Genomic DNA, 25,883 nt, shown 5'->3' on the forward strand with positions numbered 1-25,883 from the left:
GCTCCCATTGATTGTTTCTATTATTGATCATATGATGCATATTAGACGCAGCTTGGAAGCCACATGAAAGAGTAGACTTCTGACTGCCCAAAAGAGGAAAATGAGTCTTCAGGATAGCCTGTGGTTTGCCACAGCCACATTGCTAGTGAATGGGAGGGCCAAGATGGAAGATCTCAGTCCTTTTGGGGGAGGCCAGTGCAGAATACACCAATTTCATGAAAATCTGATTTCACCAAGCTTAAACATAATATAATGGATATATGTTATAAGGATATAAGATATAATAGATATGTTTTTTAAAATGTGCCGTTTCTTTTGAGTAATAATTCTCCCAGTGCAAGAAAACATTTTTTTTTGTTGGTCGTGGAGCTTAACTCTGGGCTGGGTGCTGCCCTCAGCTCTTCAGCTCAAGGCTAGTGCTCTACCACTTGAGCCACTGGGCCACTTCTGGTTTTCCAGTGGTTTATTGGAGATAAGAGTCTCACAGACTTTCCTGCCCAGGCTGGCTTTGAATAGCAATCCTCAGGTCTCAGCCTCCTGAGTAGCTAGGATTACAGGTTTGATCCACCGGCACCTGGCAAAACATTATATTTTGAAGTCAGTACTTGACCAAGAAGTTAAAAGAATAGAAACATCTACAGTACCAGGAAGTTCTTTGGAGACCAGCAATTATAGGTGAGAAGGAATGACAGGAAAAAAATGGCTCCAGATTCTACAAGTTTGTAAGCCATAAAGTAGTGAAGAAAATTGGATATTAGCACATTGGGAGTGTGAAGGGGTTGGTAAATCAGAGTATTTAACCCATCCAAAGGCATTCATGTTCTATTTTTGTCTGAACACTGGCTTCCCAGAAAAAATGTATCTGCAGCCCACCCATCCATAACCCTTAAGATGATGAGCAACTTGAATAAGGCAGAGCTCATTGGCAATTAATTATGATTATGATTATTTTGTTAATGGAGCTTGAACTGAGACCTTGAGCACTATCCTTTGGCTTTTTTGCTCAAGGTTGGTACTCTACCACTTGAGCCACCGATCCATTTCTAGTTCTTGGGTGGTTAATTGGAGATAGGAGTTTCATGAACTTTTCCACTGGGCTGGTTTCACACTGAGGTTCTCAGATGTCAGCCTTCTCAGTAGCTAGCTCCTTGGCAACTAGGATGGTAACTATGGAGGAACTAGGACATGACTATCGATGAAAGATAGACTTGATTAGAAGGCTAAGGGTAAACAATGGGAATAAAATGTTCATTCCGGCAGGAAAGTATAAGGGAGTGTTTTGTGGGCGAGGAATAAATCATTTTAGATAAGTAAAATCCTGCACAGCATGACCACAACGAGAGAATACTGGATTATTACGTGAGTACCTCAAGCTGAAGGTATCAGCCTGGGGACACCAGTGCAGAACATAGAATCTGAGAATCATTCAAGGTGACTGAACGAGACAGCCCCAGTGTCAAATGGAATGTTTTAGAAGGGCTGATTGTCACTGTATTTGATTCTGGTACTCTGGTATTGTATATATATTTATTTGAATTAGGGAAGGGAAGGGGAACAACAGAATGGTGAGACAAAGGACAAGGTGGGAACCAATGCAACAGTGATATGCACAAGACAACATGTTGGAAATGATCTGTACAACTTGGGGAAGCGGGGGCGGGGGAAAGTAGGAGAAAAATGAGGGAAGGGGTAACAAGTTTGACAAGAATCATACTACCTTAGTTATGTAACTGTAACCCCTCTTTAAATCACCTTGACAATAAAAAATAAAAAATAAATTTAAGAAGAAGGGCTGATGTGGCAGAGCTTAGAAATGGGGGAAGGGCTAGGAGACTCGTTTCATGACAGTGAGGGTGGAGAGGGAGAAATGGATGGGAGTCTGCTTCAGTGTGGAAGATGACAAAGAAGAGAGATCCACTGACAGAATATGGAGACTGACCACTGGCCACAGGACTCAGCAGAATGGAGTAGCCATGTTTGAGAGCCAACAGCCTGACTTTGGCTTTTGAGACTTTGAGATTAATTGACATCTCTGTGTTCCAGCTGACAATGTCATAGGACCAAAGCTCTTCCTCATATGAATTAGGTAAATGAATACATTTAAGGTACTTGGCTAAATCTCAGTTTGTAGGTATCTCTCATTACATAGTATCAATCAGTTGAGAATGGAATGGCTGCTCACTCATTTCTTTCTGAATAAAATCCTGAGACAAGTCTAAAGTAGTAGATGGTTGATGGTAGGTGGCAAGTTTCATTGAGATATAGTCTCTTGATGGTTGTTTGGCTGAAAATATTAAATACCTTTGATTCTAGCCAGGTGTTTCTGCAGGAGGGATGTTGGATCTCCTCCTGTATAGCTGGTCCTTCAGCAAAGCTGCGCTATGCAATGCCAGAGGGTGCCTGGCGTGGGTTTCTGCATGCGGTGAAGGAATGGAATGGATTCTTTGGGGCCATCTCTTCCTGGTCCTGAGGCTCCTGGGCCTGGCAGATGGTCCCTATAACTCCAGGAACTGTGCAATTTCTGATCCAGGGGTTCATTCTGTGCGGCATTCTCCTCCAGATGCATGACACCTGGCCTGTTTTGATCCATTAGGGTAGCAGTGGAGTAAGAATTCCTCTGGTCTGCACTGGGAAATCCCTCACTCACAACCACCCTTAACGAGGTGCTACTCTCACATTTAGGAGAAAGTACTAATATTCAGGGAAGACTTGGGAGTGAGAGAAGCCACTATTGGGAAAGCTGCCCTGTGGGTCACATGAGAGTATTCTATGTCATGGGAGGTCAGTTTTGCTCTGAGGAATCACAATTCCCCAGGGCTGAATGCCAGAGAGAATCCCATTAGACTAAAGGAAGCAGGAGGTGGAAGGCAGGTAGGTCAGACATGACCCAATGGTCTAGTGTTGGCCTTGCCACTCAGCGGAGGGAACACAGCTTGGAATGAAACTGCCCTGGTCCCCTGAGAACATGTGACTATCACTGTCCCCATCTTCATCCTTATCCAAACCATTTGAAGTCTTCTCATCTTTCACAAGGCCCAGACTATTTGTCCTCCAGCCTGTTTGAAAAGAAGGAAATCTGAAGGATGTGACCTTGAACAGTAGAGATTCATGTTGTCTTAAAATGCCCTTAAAATGTACCAAGTAGGGGCCTGTAAGGAGACAGGCAAACATAACAATTTTGTTGTATGTGTCACGAAGTGCCAGGCAGGATTCCAAATCTGCAGTTGCTTTGTAGCAGTCCCGTGAGGTTGGGGCTGGTCCTCTCCCCCTTTTCACACAGTCTCATAGCTGAAGGGTCAGAGGCAGTCTCTGCATACCGGAAGTCTGGTTTCACCGTGCCATCATATAAATGAAAATGACAGAAGTGAGCCAGGAGCAAATGGCATGAAGCAGGCAGGCAGAGGACATCCATCCCGCTCCTCCTCCCTTTGCTCATCTTCTGCATCCCCTTTACCTCAAGACCCCAGCAGCTGGTGGTGGTGCACAGGCCTGCAAAAGGAATTTTCTCTAGTATTTAGCTTGATGCTAGTAAACACTTCATTGAAGTGCTCATTTTTAAAGGCATGCAGCCATGACTATTCTCTCCAAAATAATAATTTCTGTTTCAGTTTCTGAATCTGTGTTTAATACCAGAAGTTCATGGTTTAGGGTTCAAGCACAGCCTTCAATCAAAGGTATTTGAGGCTCCACGAGACGGACTCCTTTATGAGACAGAGCCTCAGCATCTCACAGTTAGGCGACCTTCTGGTCCTGTCATGAAATAGTGGCTATTTGTGATGTTCCTAGAGGCTGGAGAGGTAAGGATGGAGGATATATTCACAGAGGCCATGTTGCAAAAGGGTTTATGGGGAAATGGTGGGAATGGATACCCATTTTCTGGAAAGACATTTCCCAGCCCCACCCTTCACTCTTGCCACACTTTACGTCTCCTCTTACCACCACCCCCCATCAGCATCGTGCTGCACAATCACTTTAAATCACTTAAATGTAATTACCCTGAATGAGTGGCATCTGTGTCTGGAGACTCCCTGGCAATGGCAGAGGTGCCAGAGGAACCAGAGAAACATTGCTGCAGCCATACAATGTGCTATATTTCCTTCAGGCTTAAAAGAAACACCAGTAACTTCCCACAGAGTGAAGCAGAGGAAACTGGAGGTGATAGGGACTCTTGACTCTGTCTAGTACCCTAGAACCTAGGGATCTCTTTTGAGGGGCAAAATGGACTTAGAATCCCTTTGAAGAGATGGATAAGGAATGAAACATGAGACAATGAGGAAGTCAACTGTAATTACAGAGTGTCTCAAGCTGTTGAGTCTCAATGGGTCAAGCAGTTATTGTTTGTGAAGGTTTCTTCTTTCACCAGCCAGTCAAGATTTGCCCTTCCCCTCATCCTAATAATATAACATTTTCTTGTGATGTAAATTTCCTCTTTTTTTTTTTTTTTTTTTTGTCGGTCGTGGGGCTTGAACTCTGGGCCTGGGCGCTGTCCCTCAGCTCTTCAGCTCAAGGCGAGCGCTCTACCACTTGAGCTACAGCGCCACTTCGGTTTTCTGGTGGTTTATTGGAGACAGGAGTCTCACGGTCTCTCCTGCCAGGGCTGGCTTTGAACCGTGATCCTCAGATCTCAGCCTCCTGAGTAGCTAGGATTACAGGCGTGAGCCACCAGCGCCCGGCGTAAATTTCCTCTTATAGGAAAGAAATTCCTAGGTCTTTTCATGGGTATTACTGCAAGTTAAAAAAAACGTGTGTGTGTGCTGGGGCTTAAACTCAGGACCTAGATGCTTTCACTAGAGATAGTGCTCTATTGCTTGAGCCATAACTCCATTTCTGGGTAGTTTATTGGAGATAAGAGTCTCATGGACTGTCCTGCCCTGGCTAGCTTCCTACTGCTATCCTCAGTTCTCAGCCTCCTGAGTAGCTAAGATTACAGGTTTGAGTCACCAGTGCCGGGCTTTATTCCAACAATTTAATCCACCATATCCAGAAATCGATCTTTTTCCAATTCAACAAGAACAGAAAGTCCTCAGAGTACGTAGATGAAGACCGCATCTATAAGTTGAAATATCAATAGGAAAAGTCTTCTGTGGGATGTATTTTAATGACAACACATTGTTATACTCAGAATATGTGGCATTCTTGATTAATAGCAACATTTACAAGAACTCATACACATTTATATCCAAACACCAAATGGAGTAGATACTTTAAATGACCATTTTGCACCAGAAATAAAAATATATTATACAAAACAGGGGTTATATCCACAGTCATTAATTTTCATTTTCTACACAAAAACAATAAATTAAATCACATTATATGCAGATAGTTCTACTTACATTAGATTAATAAACGGTATGTAGCTTGTACATATCTTTTACTCTTCTACCAGACTCGTGGTAGGTTTGTATTGTTTGATCGTCCTATATTTAAATTAACAATCAGTAACATGGTGCAGAAGACACGGGCTACAGAAATGATCCTGCATATTGTCTATTTCAATTATGCACAGGGAACAAAACTGTGATTCTGGGGTCCACCCCAAAGCCCTACAAATTCATGGTATCTCTGTGCTACCCAGTGGGTATTTCATTGCTGTCTTTTGAAATTTACCACACAGAACATTTTCATATTGTGGCACTAATTAATAAAGGAGACACTCCATTTCTAAGCCCAAATTATGCCCTTTCTGGCTTTATCTGCCCTCCCCCCAAATTCTATGCTATAACACCTTTGTTCTCCCAGCAAATAACAAAATGTCACTTGGTAGCTTCTGTTATGACTTGCACTTAGTAAATGGGTTCTTTATGTCTTGTGCATAGAAATAGAGGTCTTTAAACGTAAATTGAAGCATTGCAACAGTTTCACTCTTAATTCTACTTGTTCAGATCTCTCCACTAGGAATCATCCCGTACTTGGCACATCAAAGGATGCTCATACCATATGGGTTTTACTGCTGAGGCTCAGCTCCCATTGAAACTCAGTTGCTTTAGAATTCCTTGCCTTTGGTATGAATAAAAAGTAGTGGTTAATAGGGAAATCTGAACCAACCCCAACCCAGCACCTTTTGAAAGTTATTTTAATTCTGGAGTCTTAACTGTGGACTAGGCCTGCAGGAGATACTTGTGGAATCTGCATGCTGATCACCAAAGCTGTGATCTTCGCAGTAGATGCAAATCACAGGGTTGACCTATCCCTAGGGTTTGTGTGGACAAGTAAGGACTCTGTTTTAAATGCACCTACTTTCCTACAACTGGTTCTACTATCTTGCATTTTTCTCCTCTGAGAAAATATGGAGGGCTACTCACACGTGTCCACTTGATTTGGCAAGATGCTGACACAGTTTTTGATGGATGATGGGTAAGGCTGGACGATGAAAGGGTAGTAAAGACAGGCTAAAGACAGTCGTAGCCTGTAAAGCAACCTTCTTTCATCTCTTTTGGAGGATCAAGCTTTAGACATGGTTGCTCAGAATGTCTAAAGCTTCTTACTGGGGCTGGCTGTTGGACAAAAGGACTCAATTATTGGTGATTCTTCTGTTTTAAAGACTAACAAAGAGACCTGGCCCCTGTGAACATCATCAGCTCATTCTCTCTGTTTCCATGATGCTCCTAAGACATATTCTCTGTTTTTAGACAAGAAATTCAACTCCTTACCTTATGAAGCCCTGAACCACAGGGTTTAACTAAACAAGAACCACAGGGTTTAACTAAACAAAACCCACAGCACATAGATGCAGTCAAAGTTTGATTGGCATCTGCCTCTATAGTTGCATCTATCTGGGAACTGAATTTCTTGTGTCCCAAGAAACAAAGGTACTTATTCCTTCTAGTTATTAAGTTTCCTAATACTGGTAAGCGTAATGTTATATTTGGTCTCCTAAGAGACTTCCATACATGTTTTTTGCTGGTAGGACTAACAGAACTTGCTTCTGAATACATTGCTGTCTGTCTGTGAGGTTTACAATGGCTTTGGTTTTCATCACCCATTGTATATCTTAAGTCCTCCCAAAATCATCCCCCACCAAAAGAAAAGTGGTAAATGAAGGGCAAAGAGCCTTAATTAATTTGATGTTCTGAGAAGTCTAGGGAGATCTGACTTGGCATGTCAAGCAAAAGTCTTTGAATTTAAGAGAGAGGAAAGAAGGCATTTGTTTAATTCCATATGTTTGCCAATCCCTCTATTAAATATAGCTTCTGTAGTATAAGGAACTACCATAGGCTTGTGGGGTTATGTTGGAAAACACAAGTTGGTGGTTCTTTAGAGAAGTGTAATGTTTATGGGAGCTTCCTTGTAAAGCCTGTGGTTGTCCTGGAAGAGATAGGAACTCTTCACAGAAGTTTCTTAATTTCTGAGTTTCTTCCCCCTTCCAAAGATATATTCTTTTTGACCTATATGTGTCATTGGATTTCAGGATTAAAAATTCATAGAATTATTTAAGATCTAAAGTCCTACTTATTTTTATTATAATATGTAGCTCCTTATTTTTTTATTACATAATATATAGCTTCTGGAATATTATGAATTTAAATCCCCAAATACAATCTTAAGAGGTCTTAATTCAGGGCTACATTGGGCCAAACACACTTTTAGGAAAAGTTTCCTAACGATAAATTCTTAAAACTTAAGAGTTTTGGTGACTCATATGAAGATCCTACTCTATTAGAAAGGCAAGCAGAAGACATGTAAATAGCCATCAATCTTAAGAACTCTATTTTAAATGGAAGAGTATTACATCCATATTACAGAAATTTCATGACTTGTCTTTTAAAAGACTAAATTCCTACTTATTCTTACAATCTTATCTAAAACTTGTTAAATTTTAGAAGTATTCTTCTACATGACATAGAAACAAAAGCTATTTGCTCTAACAATGTTGGCATTATACACATTCTATATAAGTTAGAATGTTTAGGTCCAAAGACCAGAACCGGGTAGAATGTTAGTAGAGCACTTTCTGTCCCTCCTCTCAAACAAATAACACATTTTTTAAACTTGAAATACAAATGTATTTCACAAATACAAGATGGGGAAACAGAATACCTCTAAAATATATAGAAACCAGCATTTTAAAAAAACAAGAGAGAAATCAACTCTGTGATTAGGTTTAATATAACCTTCTCAGTCTGTTTTTATTTTGGAGAGTCTCCAATCAGAAAGCATTTGCTTTCCTCACTTGTATTTCCTGAGCTCTATTCCAACACTAAAATTTCTAGAGTTCACCCTTCTTGCCTTCTTCATGCACCCTTTTATGAAATCAGTACTGTACTTTTCCTTTGCATCTAGCATAGAGTTATGGCATTAGTTCTGTTGCTTATCATTACTTCCTTTATTGTGACCAGCATCCCATTTTCTAACAACAGCGAGGAAACTTACCTTACACAGAAACAATCCATTCACTTTGAGTAATGATTGCAGTCTCCTCCATGCAAGTAAGCATGGGACAATGTCTAGAATAGAATATGCTGTTCTGGAATATGCTGTGCTGCATTCCTGTGATTTCCTTCCACAATTACCTGTGTGAACTACAATCCCCATCATTCCCAGGGGATACTACAAACTCCCTAGTTTTCCTCTGTATTCCTGCCTTTTAAAGGTGCAAAGATGATTTTGAAAATTGCTTCAAGTGCTCAAAATGTTATTGAAGAAAGATACTAGTGGCATAATTACAAAATGGCGTATGCATTGGACAGGTTTCCTGTCCTTCTCTCACTGCCTGCTTTTCCCACAGTTGATAAGTAAATGTGGCAACCTGAGTTTAAATCTCTGTGCACAGCACTTGGTGTAAACATCCAGTAAATGCTTACCCAACCTTGCCGAAACCCATAGTTAACATGGGTGGTTGGTAGATGACTCATAAAGCTCAGTCGGGTCAAATGAAAGTGGACAGAGTAGGTATTTAACTGCACTTGTTGGTCTTTTCTTTTTTGATACTGGAGATTGAACCCAGGACATTGTACTTGCTAGGCAATTACTTTGCCACTGAGCTATATCCCATCCCCATAGCAGATAGTTAGATTCCTTCCTTTAACCAAGATCATCACCATGATTTTCAGTTTCATCTATCACCTTTTAATTCTTTAACCTTTGTCCTTACTATTAAATTTTCACCATTGGGTTCTTCTTGAGGAAACGGGACTGCTTCCTCTGATAAACCTATGCCTTTTCAGTTATTTTCACTCTCTTGAAATTTATCATTTGGCCAGAGTTAGGAAAGGATCTCCTAGCCTTAAGAGAATTCGCATTTAAAACAATGAAAAAATGGCTTAAACTCAACTTCAGAGTTTGTGATCTCAACATATTTCTTGATTGTAACTAAAGCAGCAATGAGTGAATGGCTAGCTAAGGCTGAGGGGAAGAGGAAAACACAGAGAAGTATCTGCCATTGTCACTGGTTTGTTGTACATGTTACCCATGCTTTTAAAATATAAGTGAAATTTAATCTTTGAAATGAAAAAATAGACACATTTTAATACCAAAATATAAGGTTAAAATACTTAAAAATAAAATGTTAGCGTGAAATAGGGCCCTTTGATTTTTTTTACATTAAAAAAGAGAAATACCTTAAACTTTTCTTATATAAATCCTCCTGCCATTCCTAATATTTACATTGCAGAGTAGCTTTTGTGAGACTCTGAAAAAGACATGAGGATCCTTTCTTGAGACACAAAGTCAGATCTGAATGTCGCTGTCAACCAGAGCACTCATCAGCCACAAACCTGTCCAGAGGATGGTGTTCAATTTCCAACCTTGAATCTTTTCATTACCTTTTCCTCCGATTGGCTGCTAAATTCTTTCCAAGAATATTCTACTTGTGAAAATGACTTTTATTCTAGCGACAAAACATTCAATTTCAGAAAACACATGTTCATATCCTTGTGTGCAATGTCCCCACAAGGCACCCAGATATGGAGACATCAGATTTTTTAAAAATATAAATCTAATCATATGACCTTCCAAGTAGTAGGAACATGTAACAGAGAGTGATGTTCTGGCCTATGTTTGCTTGTGATGAGATGAAAGACCAGGAGGCGGATGGTGATTAATAATAGTTCCTGAGCTTCTAAAGAAATTTTGAAATACAATGGTAACTGCTTAAAAGGAAGGATTCTTCAAGAATGCCCCTTCTGTTCCCCGGAGGTCTTTCATTCCATCTATCTCCTTGAGGAATCTCAAGCAGGAAAAGAAAGGAGAAGAAGGCATCTTTTAGGCAACTGAAAAATGGGATCTGATGGAATCTTCCCGTAGCTCTCGATGTTTTCCAATGTTACTTTCTTCCTGTTGGTTTCTCCGCTCAATGGTTATTCTGTATTTCTTCCTGGGTAAAGGGAGAGTGAATGCAGTAATAAAACCTCACTTGATTGCAAAATACTATGGTTTCCCTTACAAAGAATGCCCTCAAGGGACATTTGGGTTTGGTTTGATAAATGAGAAGTGACAGAATATGAAACCCTGGTCAGAGATTAAAGTACAGTGCCCCAAGGCGTTATGTCCTTATTAAAGGAGGAAAATTGGCATGCCTTCCAAAATGCTACAGAACAAGCCTTTCCCTTCTTCCCTGGGTGCCTTGTGGGTTAAATCTTGTCTATTCTGTCCCCAGAAGTTCTGCCTGACTCCCAGGCTATGCCTCAGATAAAGATCAGATTAACAGTACTGTGACCCAAAGTAACAGGAATACCATTGTTCTCACCAAGGGACATATATATCCAGAGTTACATTTCCATGCAGAAATAAAGAAACCTGGAGTTGATGATTTCCAAGAAAGCCACAACTGCAACCACTAAAGATGACAAAGGAATCGACCTCCCTGACAGCATAGAACGATCAGATCATCAACACACGTACAGATTATAATTGTACAAACTTCAGGGTTTAGCCACAGTACAAATAAGCATCTGTGCTGTCCAAATACAAATCTTTTAATATGATAAACATAAGCACCTGGTTCTGAATTAGGGGTCTGAAGATGGGGAAATGCCTTTTACCCTTTGTCTGTATTCCCTTTTATGCATTGAATGGGTGGTTAGAATTCTTGTCAGAATCTGTGATCAAAGGACTATAACAGTTCTCTAGCCCACAGGGGATGGTGGCAAGGAGTACAAAAGAAACTCATGAGCCAAGTACCCACTCACTGTGTTAACCCACTGACCACCAAATCTGAGATCACACCAAAAGAATTGCTTAGATCTGCTGACCACCATGCTTCATTAATAAAAAGATGTGGTCAAGCAACTTGAAGCATTGTGCAAAGACAAAGGACAGAAGCAATAAAAGAGAGTGGATTTGTCAATGATTCATACCTGAAAAAGTAGAAGGCCATTAGCAAACCAGCCCCTAGTAAGGCCCCCACAACAATCCCTGTCACTGCTGATTCTTCTAGGCCACCTGCTTGAAAAGGAAACAGAGCATCAGCGTTCACATAGAGAAATAAACAGAATTGCCTCAAGTTGCATTCACTGGGAAAGTGTCAATCTCCAAAGCAAATTTTCCTTTCTTTTTAAGAACTATTTTCTGGAAGATCCTGGATTATTCATTGATTTTTTACTTCTATTATTATTATTATTGTTTGCCTAGTGCAACTTTTAAGAAATGCTTTGGAGAAGGTACTAGTTAAACCACCACTATAAGAAAGTGAGCAAGGGGTGGGAAGGTGGCTCAGTGATAGAACGCTTGCCTTGCATGCATGAGGCCCTGGGTTCGACTACTCAGCACCACATAAGCAAAAAGAAAAAAAAAGCAGGAAGTGGCGCTGTGGCTCAAGTGGTAGAGCGCTAGCCTTGAGCTGAAGAGCTGAGGGACAGCGCCCAGGCCCAGAGTTGAGGCCCACGACGGAACCAAAAAAAGAAAGAAAGAAAGTGAGTAGGAAAGAAGGTGTGGCTCAAATGGTAGAGCATCAGCCTTGAGCAAGAAAGCCAAGTGAGAATGCAAGAAACCCTCAGTTCAGGTCCCAGTGTATACACACACACACACACACACACACACACACACACACACACACACACACACACACACACACACACAAGATTAAAGTAAAAAAAATGAGCAGAATGGAACTAGAAACATGTTCAAGATGGATTTGAAGAAGGTAGCTAAATGGACCAAGGCATTGGCCTAGAAATGATCATTTATACAGATGGATGGTAACACTTCAAAGTGCGAGAAGATTTGGTGGAAAATTCACTGGGTCAATGTTCTGTTTTTAGATGTTCTCTCACCGAAGCCATAGCTAATGTCAAAATTTCCTTTATAGCTTTGTGTAAAACCTGAATGGCAGTTGAAGTGAATATGTTCAGTAGTGTCCCAGTTATGGTAAAAGGACCAATAGCTAGCTTGCATACTAATAATTTAGTACATGGTCTTCTATATATATTCTCTCATTTACTCCTTAATACAGAAGATTGAAGAATTGAATATATTTTTTTGTTTTATACATAAGGACAATGAAGCTTAAACAACTGAAAGAACTCCCCTAGGGTCACAAAATGGCAAGTGACAACAGTGGGATTTCAAATCCAGGCCAAATAACTCAAAAATTTGTGTTCTCAATACACTCTAATACTTTTCATAATATAAATAGTTTATAATTTAAAATGTAACAAGCAACATGTAAAGACCATTTCTATATTTGCCTAAAATGACCATCTAGCCAAGAGATAAATCCATACGTTGTCCTTCCTTACCCATTTATAAAAGGCTCTCTCTAAGAAAATATTCTAACAATTTATAAGAATATATATTTGTGTGTGGGGGAGATGGAGGGCAGGGATGGGAAGGGGAAACAAAGGAGGAGGAAACAATGCTTGATAAGAAATGTACTCATTACCTTGGCTCATGTCATTGTAACCTTTCTGTATGGTATTTTCACAATAAAAACCTTATTAATAATAAAAATAAAGAAAGTAAGAAAAAAACTTTAAAAAAACCAAAAACAACAAAAAAGAATATATACTTGTTTTTCTACTTAGAAACAAAAGCTGTTCATAAATACATTTAAACTTATTTTCCAGTTGGTGAAGTTTCAGGTGTTTAAGAGTATGGTAGCATATGCCTGTGATCCAAGCATTTGATAGGCTGAAGTAGCAATAGCTAGAAAATTCAGGACAGCCTGTGCTGTATAGCAAGACGCTATCTCAAAACAAAAGAAGAGGAAAAGAAAGAGGAGCATGACAATGAGGAGGAGGAAAAAAGGAGTAGGAGAAGGAGGAAGAGGAGATAGAGGAGGAGGAGCAGAAAAAGGGGAAGAGGAGAACTTATCTACTCTAGACCCTAGCATAAACAAAGCCAAAGTGGGAGAGGGGCATTATCCATTTGATTCTGAGGATTTGGGAAATTAGTATAAATTTAGAAAACCAGGAGTCTTGCTACATGAGATGAATAGTGAATAATGTTTATTAACTGATAGCTTCTTTTTCTCTTTTTATTTCTCTTTCTTTCTTTCTTTTTTGTCAGTCATGGGAGCTTGAACTTGAGCACAGCACCACTTCTGGCTTTTTCTGTTTATGTGGTATTGAGGAATCAAACCAAGGGCCTCATACATGCAAGGCAAGCGCTCTACCACTGAGCCACCTCCCCAGCCCTTGTAGCTTCTTTTTCTCTCACAATAGAAACCTCAAATAATGAAGAGATGACAGGAAAAAACATTCTAGAGAGAACCTTCTACCATTTAGGAAGAGAGTAATGGACGGTAATAAAGACCTGGAAGCTTCTGCTAAGGGGCAGTTTGTTCCCGTGTGTTTCACCACATCAGAAAAAGAAATGGGAACTTGGAAAGTCTGACTCTTGGAGCACAGCTGGGCACTAGACTCCCATGGCTCTGAGACTGACCCCCAGCAAATTATGTCTCTGAACTTACATGATTTACAGGGATTGCTGCTGGTATGCTCCACGACTCTGCTTTCGTCTATTCGCAGCTTCAAAGGGCCCCACGGATATTTCACATTCGGCCGCATCTCAAAACGACCTTCTTTTCCAAAATAATCGCCAATAACCTACAGGAAAGCCAAAAACCAAACTTACTAAAGGAATGCCAAAGTTAATCAGCTTCTAAAGGAGGCACGGAGCTCACAGCCTTGTACCACTGCCTCCTAAAATGCATGGCCAGATCTCTAAGCTGCCTCTGAGGGACTGGGGCTGCTATTCATTGTGTCAGCTCCCCCAGGCAATGGCAAGCGCTTCAGAAGAGTGGGTGTGTGTGTGGGGGGGGGAGCGCCAGGCTTCCCTGTGCACTGTGACTGACTGTAGTATGGTGCTCCTGACAACTTAGTCCGGCAACATTCAAGATGACTAATGCTACTGCCAGCATGGTGATGACTGACGAAGGATTTCCCCTTCCCCCCACTATCCCCCCACCCCAGAGGGAAAGCAGTCCTTTAGGCTCAGAAGGATGTGGATGTAGAGAAGGGGTACAACCAGGGGCGTGGCCACACTGCAGGTCCAGCCCCACCAGTGAACCCTGGGTATTCCTTAGTCACGACTTCTTAGTAGGAAGGAAAGATTTCTTATTTCCCTATGAAAATGATGTTGACATTCATGGCTTTTATTCTGGATCATCAGATAGGGCCTCCCACTCCACACCAGTCATCGCCAGAGAGCAACCACATGATCAGCTAACAGAAATGTTCATGTCACTCTCAGAGCTACACTCAGGAAGTCTGAGCCACTGAAGACCCAGGTTAAGCACCTGACAGTTACATGGCCTCTCCTTGCTCATTTAATATGACATAGAATTAAGGCACTAGAGCTGGGTGCTAGTGGCTCACACCTGTCATCCTCATTACTCAGTAGGCTGGGATCTGAGGATTGCACTTTGAAGCCGGCCTGAGCAAAAAAAGTCCATGATACTTTTTTAGGGGGTGGGGTGAGGGAGTCGGTCATGGGGCTTGAAATCAGGGCCTGGGGGCTGTCCCTGAGCTTTTTTATTCAAGGCTAACACGTCTACCACTTTGAGCCAATAGCACCATTCCAGTTTTCTGGTGGCTAATTGTTTCAAAGGAACTTTTCTGCCCAGGCTAGCTTCAAACCATGTTTTTCAGATCTCAGCCTCCTGAGTAGTTGGGATTACAGGTGTGAGCCATGGGCTCCTGGCTCCATGACACTCTTATCTCCAATTAACTATCCAGAAGCTGGAAGTGGAGCTGTGGTGCAGATGGTAGCGTGCCAGCCTTGAGCAAAAATTAAAAAAAAAGCTCAGGGACAGCACCCAGGCACACACACACACACACACACACACACACACACACACACACACACACACACACACACACACACACACACACACACACACACACACACACACACACACACACACACAATTAAGGCACCAGAGATTATATTTTAGGAACTTCCTGTTTGGCCCTCTTCTGGTAGAGAGGCTATTCCTTTCGGGGTTACAGTCTCTTCTGATGATTTCACCCTTTTTGCTCCTCCATTATCAGGTTGAATTGTGCTTTAATCGGTTCTCAGGCCCCTAGAATATCATTATTCTTTCCTGGTGTAGTTCCAAACCTCAGTTTTTGGTTAAGATGACTATTGGATCAGATACCTGGGCCTGGATCTGGGAGCTCCTCCCTACTCTGGGTCTTAGGATTTCTCTTTTGCCTAGGCATAAGTATCTGGCTCCTGGATCACTATGATGTTTCTCATTTCTCTCTAGACCAAGGCCCAGCAGCCTCTCACAGGCTGTGTTGGATCATATTAAAAAGAATTCTAGATCCTCACCCAAGTATGACAATTGCTATATATACTTAACACCCACTAAGTGCTTTTCACACCTATAACCTCAGGATGGGCTACAGTGTACTAAAACTTTCTTCCTTCTCCAAATGGAGAAAATGGACTATGGATAAGACACAAAGCACTGAGAAGAGAAAAACAATAATTTTCATACCAAAGCAATAACTGGGTGAAAGACATCAAGAAACATAGAAGTAGTGGTCTTATCTGTTGAAATCAATTTCAGCAGAAACCTAGCACATTTGCTTAATACATACACATTTAGAGTTTCTACAGAACCTTTCTAGGTTTCATTGTACCAGGTCAGGTGACACTAGCAAGACAGATATGACTGCAACAGAGAGCTCATACCCTCAGTAAACAAGAGAGACTCTTCTTTGCATCTATGGTATTATCTTTGTTATATGTATGATGATATCTTGTAACTACATCATGTTCACTTCATTTTTTTGTTTTGTTGTTCAGAGACAGGGTCTTCTAACGTAGCCCAGGTTGACCTCAGACTTGCAATCCTCCTATTTTAGCTTCCCAAGGGATTACCAGTGTGAACATATCCCTGGCCTATGACCTGTTTTGAAATAGTAACATATGTAGAGTCTATAGACCAACCAACAAAAAGAGATGGCCCAAGAATTTAAGAGGGAAATACAGTTTTGCTTTTCTTTTCATACAGTGTCCTGCTCTGTTGGGTGGAGGAATGATGCGTGGCCACTTGTAAGATAGGATTTCTGCACTGAGTATCCATGTGAGCTATTTCCTGATATCTTCCCAACATCCTCAAGGCAGCAGTGAGTTCTCCTTACTTGTAAACTCCCAGGTTTTCAAACTCAGCTTTATCTGGTGACTACTTTGGGGACAGTCTTTGGACACTCGAGCAAATGCATGTTGACTCACAGAAGTGACTGGGGCAGAATTCTCATTGGCTTACCTCCTGGGTCCCTGCTTCCGTGTCAGTCATGGCAATCACAGAAAAGTCGCCATATCTGTCTCCATTGGCATCAATAGACACTTGCCCAGCAATACCTACAGGACAAGAGGTAAAAAAAAACTCCAAGTTACTCACTTAAGTTGCCTCTGTCTGCCAAGCAAAACAAGGACATGAACTGACAAGACTTTTTTTTTTTCCAAATAAACTCATGCCACAGGGAATAGCATCAGACCTTGAGCATTTTTGTTGGCATCTGGAAAGCCATTGTAATTTCATCTGTGTCTGCATTCCTAAATTCTTCACATTGCTCCATTTAAAAAATGAAAAGAAAGATGAATAAAAGACCTTCTTTGGGTAATATATTCTTTTTATTTTTTTAAAGATTAAGGAGAGGGACTAGGAAGGTGGCTCAGTGGTAGAGCGCTTGCCTTGCATGCATGAGGCCCTGGGTTCGATTCCTCAGCACCACATAAGCAAAAAGAAAAAAGCCGGAAGTAGCGCTGTGGCTCAAGTGGTAGAGCGTTAGCCTTGAGCTGAAGAGCTGAGGGACAGCGCCCAGGCCCTGAGTGTAGGCCCCACGACCGGACCCCCCCCCCCAAAAAAAAAAGATTAAGGAGAATTCTGAAAGTGCGATTCTTAGTCCTAAGATTTGAAATAATTTTTATGAAAAGTAGGCAGGGCAAAGTAGAGGTGCTTTTGTCACGGCTTCCTGTTGTCAGTGGGGTAATATTACACAAGGAAAATCAGTGAAATCAGTGCAGCCTCAGTATTCATTGAGTGCACTTCACATGACTGCTTTTTTTTTGTCAGTTGTGGGGCTTGAACTCAGGGCCTGGGCTCTGTGCCTGAGCCTCTTTGTGATCAAGGCTAGTGCTCTACCACTTGAGTTACAGCATCACTCCTGTTTTTTTTCACTTCTGGTTTTTGAGTGGTTAATTGGAGATGAGCCTCATAGGGACTCCTCTGCTGAGGTTGGCTTCAAACCACAATCCTTAGATCTCAGCCTCCTGAGTAGCTAGGATTATAGGTGTGAGCCACCAGTGACTGCTTTATGCACAGGAGAGTAGTTAAGCACTTCATGCATCATCAAGGCAATAGCTGAAGAAGACTGATGTGACTTGATCCCAAATGTGTGTATGTGCTGCCTACTCGTGTTATTTGGAAGGGTGGTGAATTAGTGCTGGAGAATAAGATAAATTGGACACATTCTCTGCTTAGGAGAAGAGGAGCCCAGACTTGGGATTTTAGCTAGTTTACAGTGGATTCTGACAGCTTGAACTGAATCCCGGTTTGACATTTTCTACCTCTACAGTTTTTGGGAGTAAACTTAGTCCTCTAAGTCTCATCCTGAACAACAGCAAAACGGGGATGAGACTCCTCCACTGAGAAGCTGGAGAGATAATGACATGAGATAAAGCCAGTAACTTAGTTGCTTTCCTCCTTTTCCATATTATTATTATTATTATTATTATTATTATTATTATTATTATTATTATTATTATTGCTACTACTACTACTACTGCTACCAGTATGATTATTATTACTAAAAGATATTGAGCAACCTTGACCTAAAATATTAGAACCAGAAATGATTTGGATTTCAGATTTTTTCAGAATTTGGAATATTTACATACGTATAATGAAGTATCAGAGGGGAGGGATCCAAGTCAAAACACAAAATTCATTTATGTATTCATATACCATGCATGTATACAAAGCTGGAAGATAATTTTAAACAATTCCTGGCATGAAATAAGCTTTCATGGGGAAGAATTTTCCACTTATGTGATTACAGCATTCAAAAAGTCTCAGATTGGGGCTGGGAAGGTGGCTCGGTGGTTAGAGTGCTTGCCTTGCATGCAGGAGGCCCTAGGTTTGATTCCTCAGCACCACATAAGCAGAAAAAGCTGGAAGTGGTGCTGTGGCTCAAGTGGTAGAGCGCTAGCCTTGAGCTGAAGAGCTGAGGGACAGCGCCCAGGCCCAGAGTTCAGACCCCACAAACAACAACAAAAATGTGTCAGATTTTGGATGTTTGGTGTTAGGGACTTGGGGATACTCAGCCACTCTTTATTTTTGAGTAATCAAGGGGAAACTGAGTGAAAAAAGCCAAGATCTGTTAGGTACATTGGAGGAAATCTATGATTCAGATAAGCAGCAATCAAAAGTGTAAGCAGACTGGCTTAGTTGTATTTATAGCAGAACAGAGCCAAAAAGAATCAGAGAAACTGTGAGGTTCTTGGAGAGAAGGCTCAGGTGCATGAAAGGGAGCAGTAGCATATATGGTTGGAACAGAGTGGACAGACCATGGTAAGCCTTGAGATCCACTGGCTTTGGCCAGCAATGGAGGCTTAGAGCAACTAATCAACAAAAGAAACCATGTATCCACTGACTGATCTTAAATATGTTAAGTGTTTTCAGTTTCATTCACTAAGTAGATGAATGCATACATCAGTCATTTTCTAATTAACTAAAGCTATTCAATTTCTTTGAAGGAGAGTTTGGAGTAAGATTTAATTGTGGCTTCTATTGATCTGATTCTCTCCAGAAGTCCTGAGTCTCTCAGTCTGAGGAGAAGCATCCCAAGGGAAAGTTCCATCCTCGAGTTTGGTTTGGAAAGGATAGGTATTTGGGTTTACTGTCCTTTGGGTTGTGGTTTGAAGGGCCACTGATTTTTCCAGACTTGGGTTTTCTATTTGGAAACAGAATGGGGCTACCACTCACCTTCATTTTTTGTTTTCTTAATATAGACTAGTCACAAAGGATATAAAACCCCATCACCATCTTGTCCATCCTTGATAGTCTGTGAAACTTCTAACTATTAAGTACATTTTTGATTCATACAAACATATATTTATTTATCCCCAAACATACTGTGACCCCAAACCACTTGTATTTCTATTCAGAGGGATTTGTGATGTTGTATCCTGCTGGGTGTTTTGCAGAGTATTTTATAAGACAAGACAATCCTCATAATCCAAGGCCTCATTACACCTTGAAGTTATTGCCATTCTGCCAAGAAATAGGGTGAGAATATTCATTTTCCAATTAGCAAAGTGAAACTTCATCTGAGAGTATCTGGCAGAAGGTGAGATTGTCAGGTTGGGAGCAAAATTTTCCTGTCCCTAAGTAATGAGACCTTCCACTCCCATTTTTTATTTGACTGTAGTGGAAATCAAGGCTTGTGCCTTAGTACTGTTTGCATCGTCCCTCTGACCTCTCATGCACAGGAAACTCAGCTTCTTCCGAGGAGGCCATTTATTCTAAGTCTTGAGAGTTGATCACAGGGTTCATGGCAATAAAAATCCAAATTTGTCAAATAACATCCCGAGTATTTTTCCCTTGACAACTTAATGGCCACTTACAGTGACCACTTAAATTAAAAATTGTTTTTAATTTTAGGAAGCTTAGAGTTTTTCTTCAGGCACATACCTTCAAGCTCTTTTTGGGGCTACCCTTAAATGGATCATGGCTTAACACATAAAATGGGCCCTCCAAAGCACTCAACCCCAAAACTTGGCTTCAATTGTCTTTACATTTGAACAAATAAGACTTTTAACTGTGGACTAAGCTATACAGCTGAGTGTTTCAGGACTCACTTCAAATCAACTGTGTAGACTTGGCCCCAGCATGGAAACATCAAGATGGCCAATGAGAATAGTCTGTGCCTTGACTCTAAGCAAAACTACATGCCAGTCCTTGTGGGCACCTGCCCTTCCGTTAACAACCTCCCACCATGTTGCCCTCCAGCACCTCCTCCCCCCAACTCTGGCTTCTGTCCCTCTGTCAGAAGACCAAGAACAAATGACCACACCATGTAATGAGTAATAGCTAAGAATGGGATGTGGCCGACCAAGGTTGTGTCCCCACATACCAGGTTCTCAGTGCATTGTGCACAACTTCTGGGAAGTTTTGACTTTGTCCTAATATGCCCCCTGAGCTACCCCATTTGGTTCTACTTCCTCAGCAGAAGCAGTCAGACCTAAAGTAAATCAAGAGCATCCTAGAGGTTACTCATCCACATCCTACTCTGTCTAAAGTCTAAGGAGATGGCATTCTTGTTGGGAGGAAGACATGGCACCCATTAAAACCACCAAGGAAAAATGAAATCTACCAGCAGCTCCAACCCAGGTGACCCTACCTAGATCTAGCTACGTTCCCCTTGATGTCCTGCCCTTTCTAGTAACAAAAAGCAACCTGAGGCAGCAAAGAGTATGATGAGATTTTCCAAAAAAAAACGTACCCCAAATCAAAATTGGGCATACTTGTTCTTGTCATTGAAGATTTTCACCAGTGTGATTAAAATAAATACAAGACTACCACCCACCCACCCCCATCCCAGGAAGACTTCAATCAATGCAGAACTGAGAGGGTCACCAACTAGTTCAGCCTCCTTATAGAAAAGGTGAAAAAGAAACTGAGAGGGCTGAGGTTATGAGTTAGTGGCTGGAATAAGGCTCCTGATCTTTGATGCTACCATCTGCATTCTGCATTAATAGTTTTCAAATGGAGGTCATCAGTGCAGGGCAATTTGTCTTCCTTAGGACAGCCATTCGGCAGATGGTGTCCCTCAGAACGCCCCTAGTGGTTTTCTATCCATCTCATTCAAGTGGAGCCTAATTCCTCAGTAACCCTTCCAGGCCCACAGGATCTGGTTCCCTCCCATTGCCTCTCTGGCATGGGCTCCCTTCATGCTACTCTTCCGACTTAGGCATCAGCCACACAGATGTCCCAGCTCCTCAGGGGAGCGCTCTCTTACCACATGTGGCTCAGGTTCTCTGTGAGCTGCTCTCTCAGGGCTGTTCCCTAAATGTCTCCCTAGTTCTCCCCACCCCATTCAGATCTATACTCAACTACCACTCTCAGAGAGACTTTCCCTGCTCACTCTTACACCACTAGCCCCACTCCCTTCCACCAATACTTTCTATCTCCCTCCTCTGCTCCATATAATAGCCCGATAGGCTATAACTATGGTAAATATGTATTTGTGAGCTGTTCTCCCCCTTTGCATGCAAGTTACGCTGATCACAGGGAACTTCTGGAGCCTCAGCTACTTGATCCATGCCTGGCATAGAATAGGCACTTTATAAATATTTGCTGAACAATGCATTAATGTATAGAAAGTTGTTACCTGCAAGGAATTGAATTCTTCCCATATCAAGTCCCATGTACATTCTGAGTGTTGGTAGGGTGAGACGAAACAAGAATTCTGATATACATTTTTGGCAAAAACATAGACTAGCATACCTTTCTAGAAGATAACTGACAATATCTGGTTTGCTTTAAAACATACCAATCTACTTTGGGGCCAGAAAATCTTACCACTAGGAATGTTCCTGTTGGAAATACTCACAAAACCTTTTCAGGATGTGCAAAATACTGTGACTGAATACTGTGTAAGAGCAAAAACTGTAAATTGGAGTATTTTGTAATCAGAGATTAAAGAATTTCCTATACAACCATAAGGTAGCATAATATTTAATTCATTTAAAAATGAGTTAGGTCTATGAGTATTCATACAGAAAAATCTTTTATTCACCATTCCAAAAAAACCCTAAAATGAAACATGATATTCATAGTATGACTCTTCTATGTATAAGTTTTAGAGACCATATAAAAATGCATTTGTGCTGGGCACTGGTGGCTCACACCTGAAATCCTAGCTACTCAGGAGGCTGAGATCTGAGGGTTATGATTCAAAGCCAGCCTGGGCAGGAATATTCATGAGACTCTTGTATCCAATTAACCATGAGAAAACTGGAAGTGGCACTGTGGCTCAAGTGGTAGAGCGTTAGTCTTGATCTGAAGAGCTCTGGGACAGTGCCCAGGCCCAGAGTTCAAGACCCAACTGACCAAAAAATGCATTTGTAGCCAGGTATGGTAGTGCATATCTATAATCCCAGCACCCAGGAGGCATAGACAAGAGGATGGGGACTTCAACACCATTCTGGCTTACATAGTGACATCTTGTTCAAAAGGCCAAGGGCTGGGATATAACTTAATAATAGAGCTCACTTGCCTAGCATGTACAAGACCCAAAATACTAGCCTCAAGACCAAAATGGGTGGGGGGAGGGGAGGGACTCTGCATATATACTGGCAGAAAGCATAGGTTATTTTTAGTTGAAATCACAGAGAAAATTGTTAATAGTGATTATATTAGGGAAAAGGAGACTAGGAAGGAAGGTACTCTTTCTCTTTTCATGTTATGTATTTTTAAACTATTTAAATTTTCTAGCCAAGAAATGGTCTCATTCTTGCTTGTGTGGGATGAGATGATAGGCCTTTTGTTGTTGTTCTAACCCTTCTCTGTTCCTCAAACAACTATATTCACCATTTCAAATCAAATACGAGTGCTGGGGAAAATGGCAAACTCCTGTAATCCCAGAACTCAGGAGACTGAAGCAGAAGGATTGTGAGTTCTAGGTCAGCAGTCTAAACCAGCAGTCCCACTCCTACATACTGATATCCTGTCTCAAAAAGAAAACATAGATAGATGCTAGGGAGATAGAATGGACAAATAAAATTCAAATAAAAGCAAAGGGCCCAACTAGACCTGCTAACCTTCTTGAGTTACTAGGTTTAACCTCTACTTCAGATGTCTTCTGAGTTTTACAAAAATCAACATAGTCTGAACAGAAGAATGTATATCTGAGACTAATATTTTTTAAAACCTGATGGCAGAACTTTTAAACATACTGATTATTATGTGATGAATGAGCCTTTTAAGTGTAATTTTTAACCACTAAAAAGGCTTATTTTAATGAAGAACAACAGATAATAAAGCATTAAAACCACATCGTTATTCAAACCATTTAACAGGGTAAAATTCCAGATCCTAATATATTAAACATAACGTTACTTTTTAATCATAAATATTCAATATAAATATAAAATATAAATAATTTTACTTTTTAAATATAATTTTACTGTTATTATTCAAGTGATGTACAGAGGGGTTACCATTTCATAAGTCAGGTAATGAATATGTTTCTTTTTTGGACAATGTCACCCCTTCCTTTGCTTTCCTCGTCTCCTCCTGCCCAAGAGTTATATAGGGCATTTATCACATAGTGTATACTGAATAGCATGATTGTCTTAGTTCACCCTTCTTCCCTCCCTTTCTTCATCTCCCTTCACCCCCCATCTGTCTCCCTTAAAAGAAAAAATTCCAAAGCAAAATGAAATACTCCCAATCACACCAACAACAATAACAACAACAACAAAATATATGTTTCCATTTCCTGGAGTTTATTTCAATAAAAGTATTTTAATATTCAGAGGAATTACCCCTTTGGATTCCTTCCCTAAGGGTATCTTCCTTTCAGTCTGTTTGTGTGTGAATGCCTACAATCTTGCATAGATTATCATGTCCAATTATATTTTAGATCTGGCTTCGACATATGGAGAAAACATGTGCCATTTATCTCTCTAAACTGTGCTCACCTCACTAAGCATGGTTTGTTCTAGGCTCGTCCATCTCCCTGAAAATGACATAATATTATCCTTTCTAATGGATGAATAAAATTCCATTTTGTATGTGTGTGTGTGTGTCTGTGTGTGTGTGTGTCTGTGTGTGTGTGTGTGTGTCTGTGTCTGTGTGGTCCACTAATTTGTTGAGGGGTAATTGAGCTATTTCCATAATTTGGCTATTGTGAATAGTGTAGCAATGAACATGGATGTACAAGTATCTTTACCATATCCTGACTTGTAATGCTTTGGGTAGATGCCCAAGAGTTACCATCCATACTTTAAAACTGGGGGGAGGGAAGACATTAGAAGCATTCCTACTGGCAACAGAGAGCCACAGAAACAGCAGTTCAGTCGGCCCCAGTGGCCACTGTGTAGAAAAAATCCCTACCTTCAAATGTCCGGTTCCAAGTCTGCTGGATAATTTTCCCTCCATCCTTCTTGCTGTAACCAGCTCTGAGTACTTCATGTAAAGCCAGGACGTAGAGAAGGATAGCATCATGGAACCCTTCAACAAACATGTTAACCTGCAAAGGAAACCCCAGTTGGGTGAGCCCAAGCACTACAAAACCCACCTTTCCTCACAATATACATAAGTAAAATGATGAAAGTGAGACTGCAGGTCCATGAGAAATGGCAGAGGCATACGGAAGGGTAATTATCAAGAGCCACGTTACAGTTTTCCTGATAGTGGCTGAATGAGGGAAGTCTTTGCCCAGTTTGGCAACATAGACAGCACACAGGATGTCACAGAAGGCATCAGCCTTCAGTGCATCAGCCTTTGCCCATAATTTTCTTAGCATAGGTGGTCTCCAGCCCCACATTGGCTCTCTAAACTGAACTGACAGGAACCCAACCTCCCCCTTTAGGTTTCTACTATTAAGAGCATCCATGTTTTCTCCATGTTCTGAATATAGAATACACATAAGAATAATAAGAGCTGGACATACAGGTACACATTCATAATCTTAGCTACCCAAGAATCTGAAGCAGGAGGATGACAGGTTTGAAGTCAACCTAGGCTTAATACAGAGACCTCATCTAGAGAGAGAGAGAGAGAGAGAGAGAGAGAGAGAGAGAGAGAGAGAGAGAGAGAGAGAGAGAGAGAGAGAGAGAGAGAGAGAGAGAGAGAGAGAGAGTGGGAGCTGGGAAGGTGGCTCAGTGCTTGCCTTGTATACATGAAGCCCTGGGTTTGATTCCTCAGCACCACATAAACAGAAAAGGCCAGAAGTGGCGTTGTGGCTCACGTGGTAGAGCGCAAGCTTTGAGCTGAAGAGCTCAGGGACAGCTCCCAGACCCAGAGTTCAGGCCCATGACTGACAAAAAAAAAAAAAAGGATGGTTCCATTCGTCATTCATTCATTCATACTCAATTAATATTGATTGCTTCCTGGCATACTATGCTAAAAATGCCACGAATAATGGACCCTGTACTTTCTGTCTAGTTATGGGGTCAGAGTTTGAATGCTTTTCTCTACTAGTAAGAGCATCTCATTACTTAGTCCAGCTTCTGTTAAAGTCCACAGACATGAATGGAAACCAGGCTTGGCTGTTGCCACACCCAGTTGAGCTCTGGTACAAGTTAGGCAGTCTTACTCTCAGAAATTCACACTTTCACAAACAGAAGCATGGCATTGAACTGGAAGAAGTCATTTGATCATGTTGAGCTGTTTCTCTTATCATGAAAGAAACATGGTATATTGCCCAGAGAGCAGTATCAAAGGGGTAGTTGTTAAGAATCATATGACATTTGGGAAATAG

At 41.1% G+C, this 25,883-nt stretch overlaps 1 protein-coding gene across 3 annotated transcripts in view; it reads right to left on the reverse strand.

The window, feature by feature from the left end:
- Positions 1–5,079: 5,079 nt before the first annotated feature.
- Positions 5,080–25,883, reverse strand: part of Npr3 (natriuretic peptide receptor 3) — a 67,496-nt gene continuing 46,692 nt past the window's right edge. For 2 of the 3 annotated variants that reach the window (XM_070040988.1, XM_070040987.1), the window contains exons 4-8: positions 24,515–24,650; positions 16,658–16,752; positions 13,850–13,985; positions 11,298–11,385; positions 5,080–10,315 (exon numbers count right to left, since the gene is read on the reverse strand). In XM_070040988.1, the coding sequence (XP_069897089.1) occupies positions 10,204–10,315; positions 11,298–11,385; positions 13,850–13,985; positions 16,658–16,752; positions 24,515–24,650 (567 nt within the window). In that variant the 3' untranslated portion in view covers positions 5,080–10,203. The remainder of the gene's footprint in view (positions 10,316–11,297; positions 11,386–13,849; positions 13,986–16,657; positions 16,753–24,514; positions 24,651–25,883) is intronic. The other variant, XM_070040986.1, reaches the window with a different exon arrangement.

Source organism: Dipodomys merriami, unplaced genomic scaffold, assembly GCF_024711535.1.
Source record: "Dipodomys merriami isolate MVZ:Mamm:240054 unplaced genomic scaffold, mDipMer1.0.p SCAF_30, whole genome shotgun sequence".
Taxonomy (NCBI): domain Eukaryota; kingdom Metazoa; phylum Chordata; class Mammalia; order Rodentia; family Heteromyidae; genus Dipodomys; species Dipodomys merriami.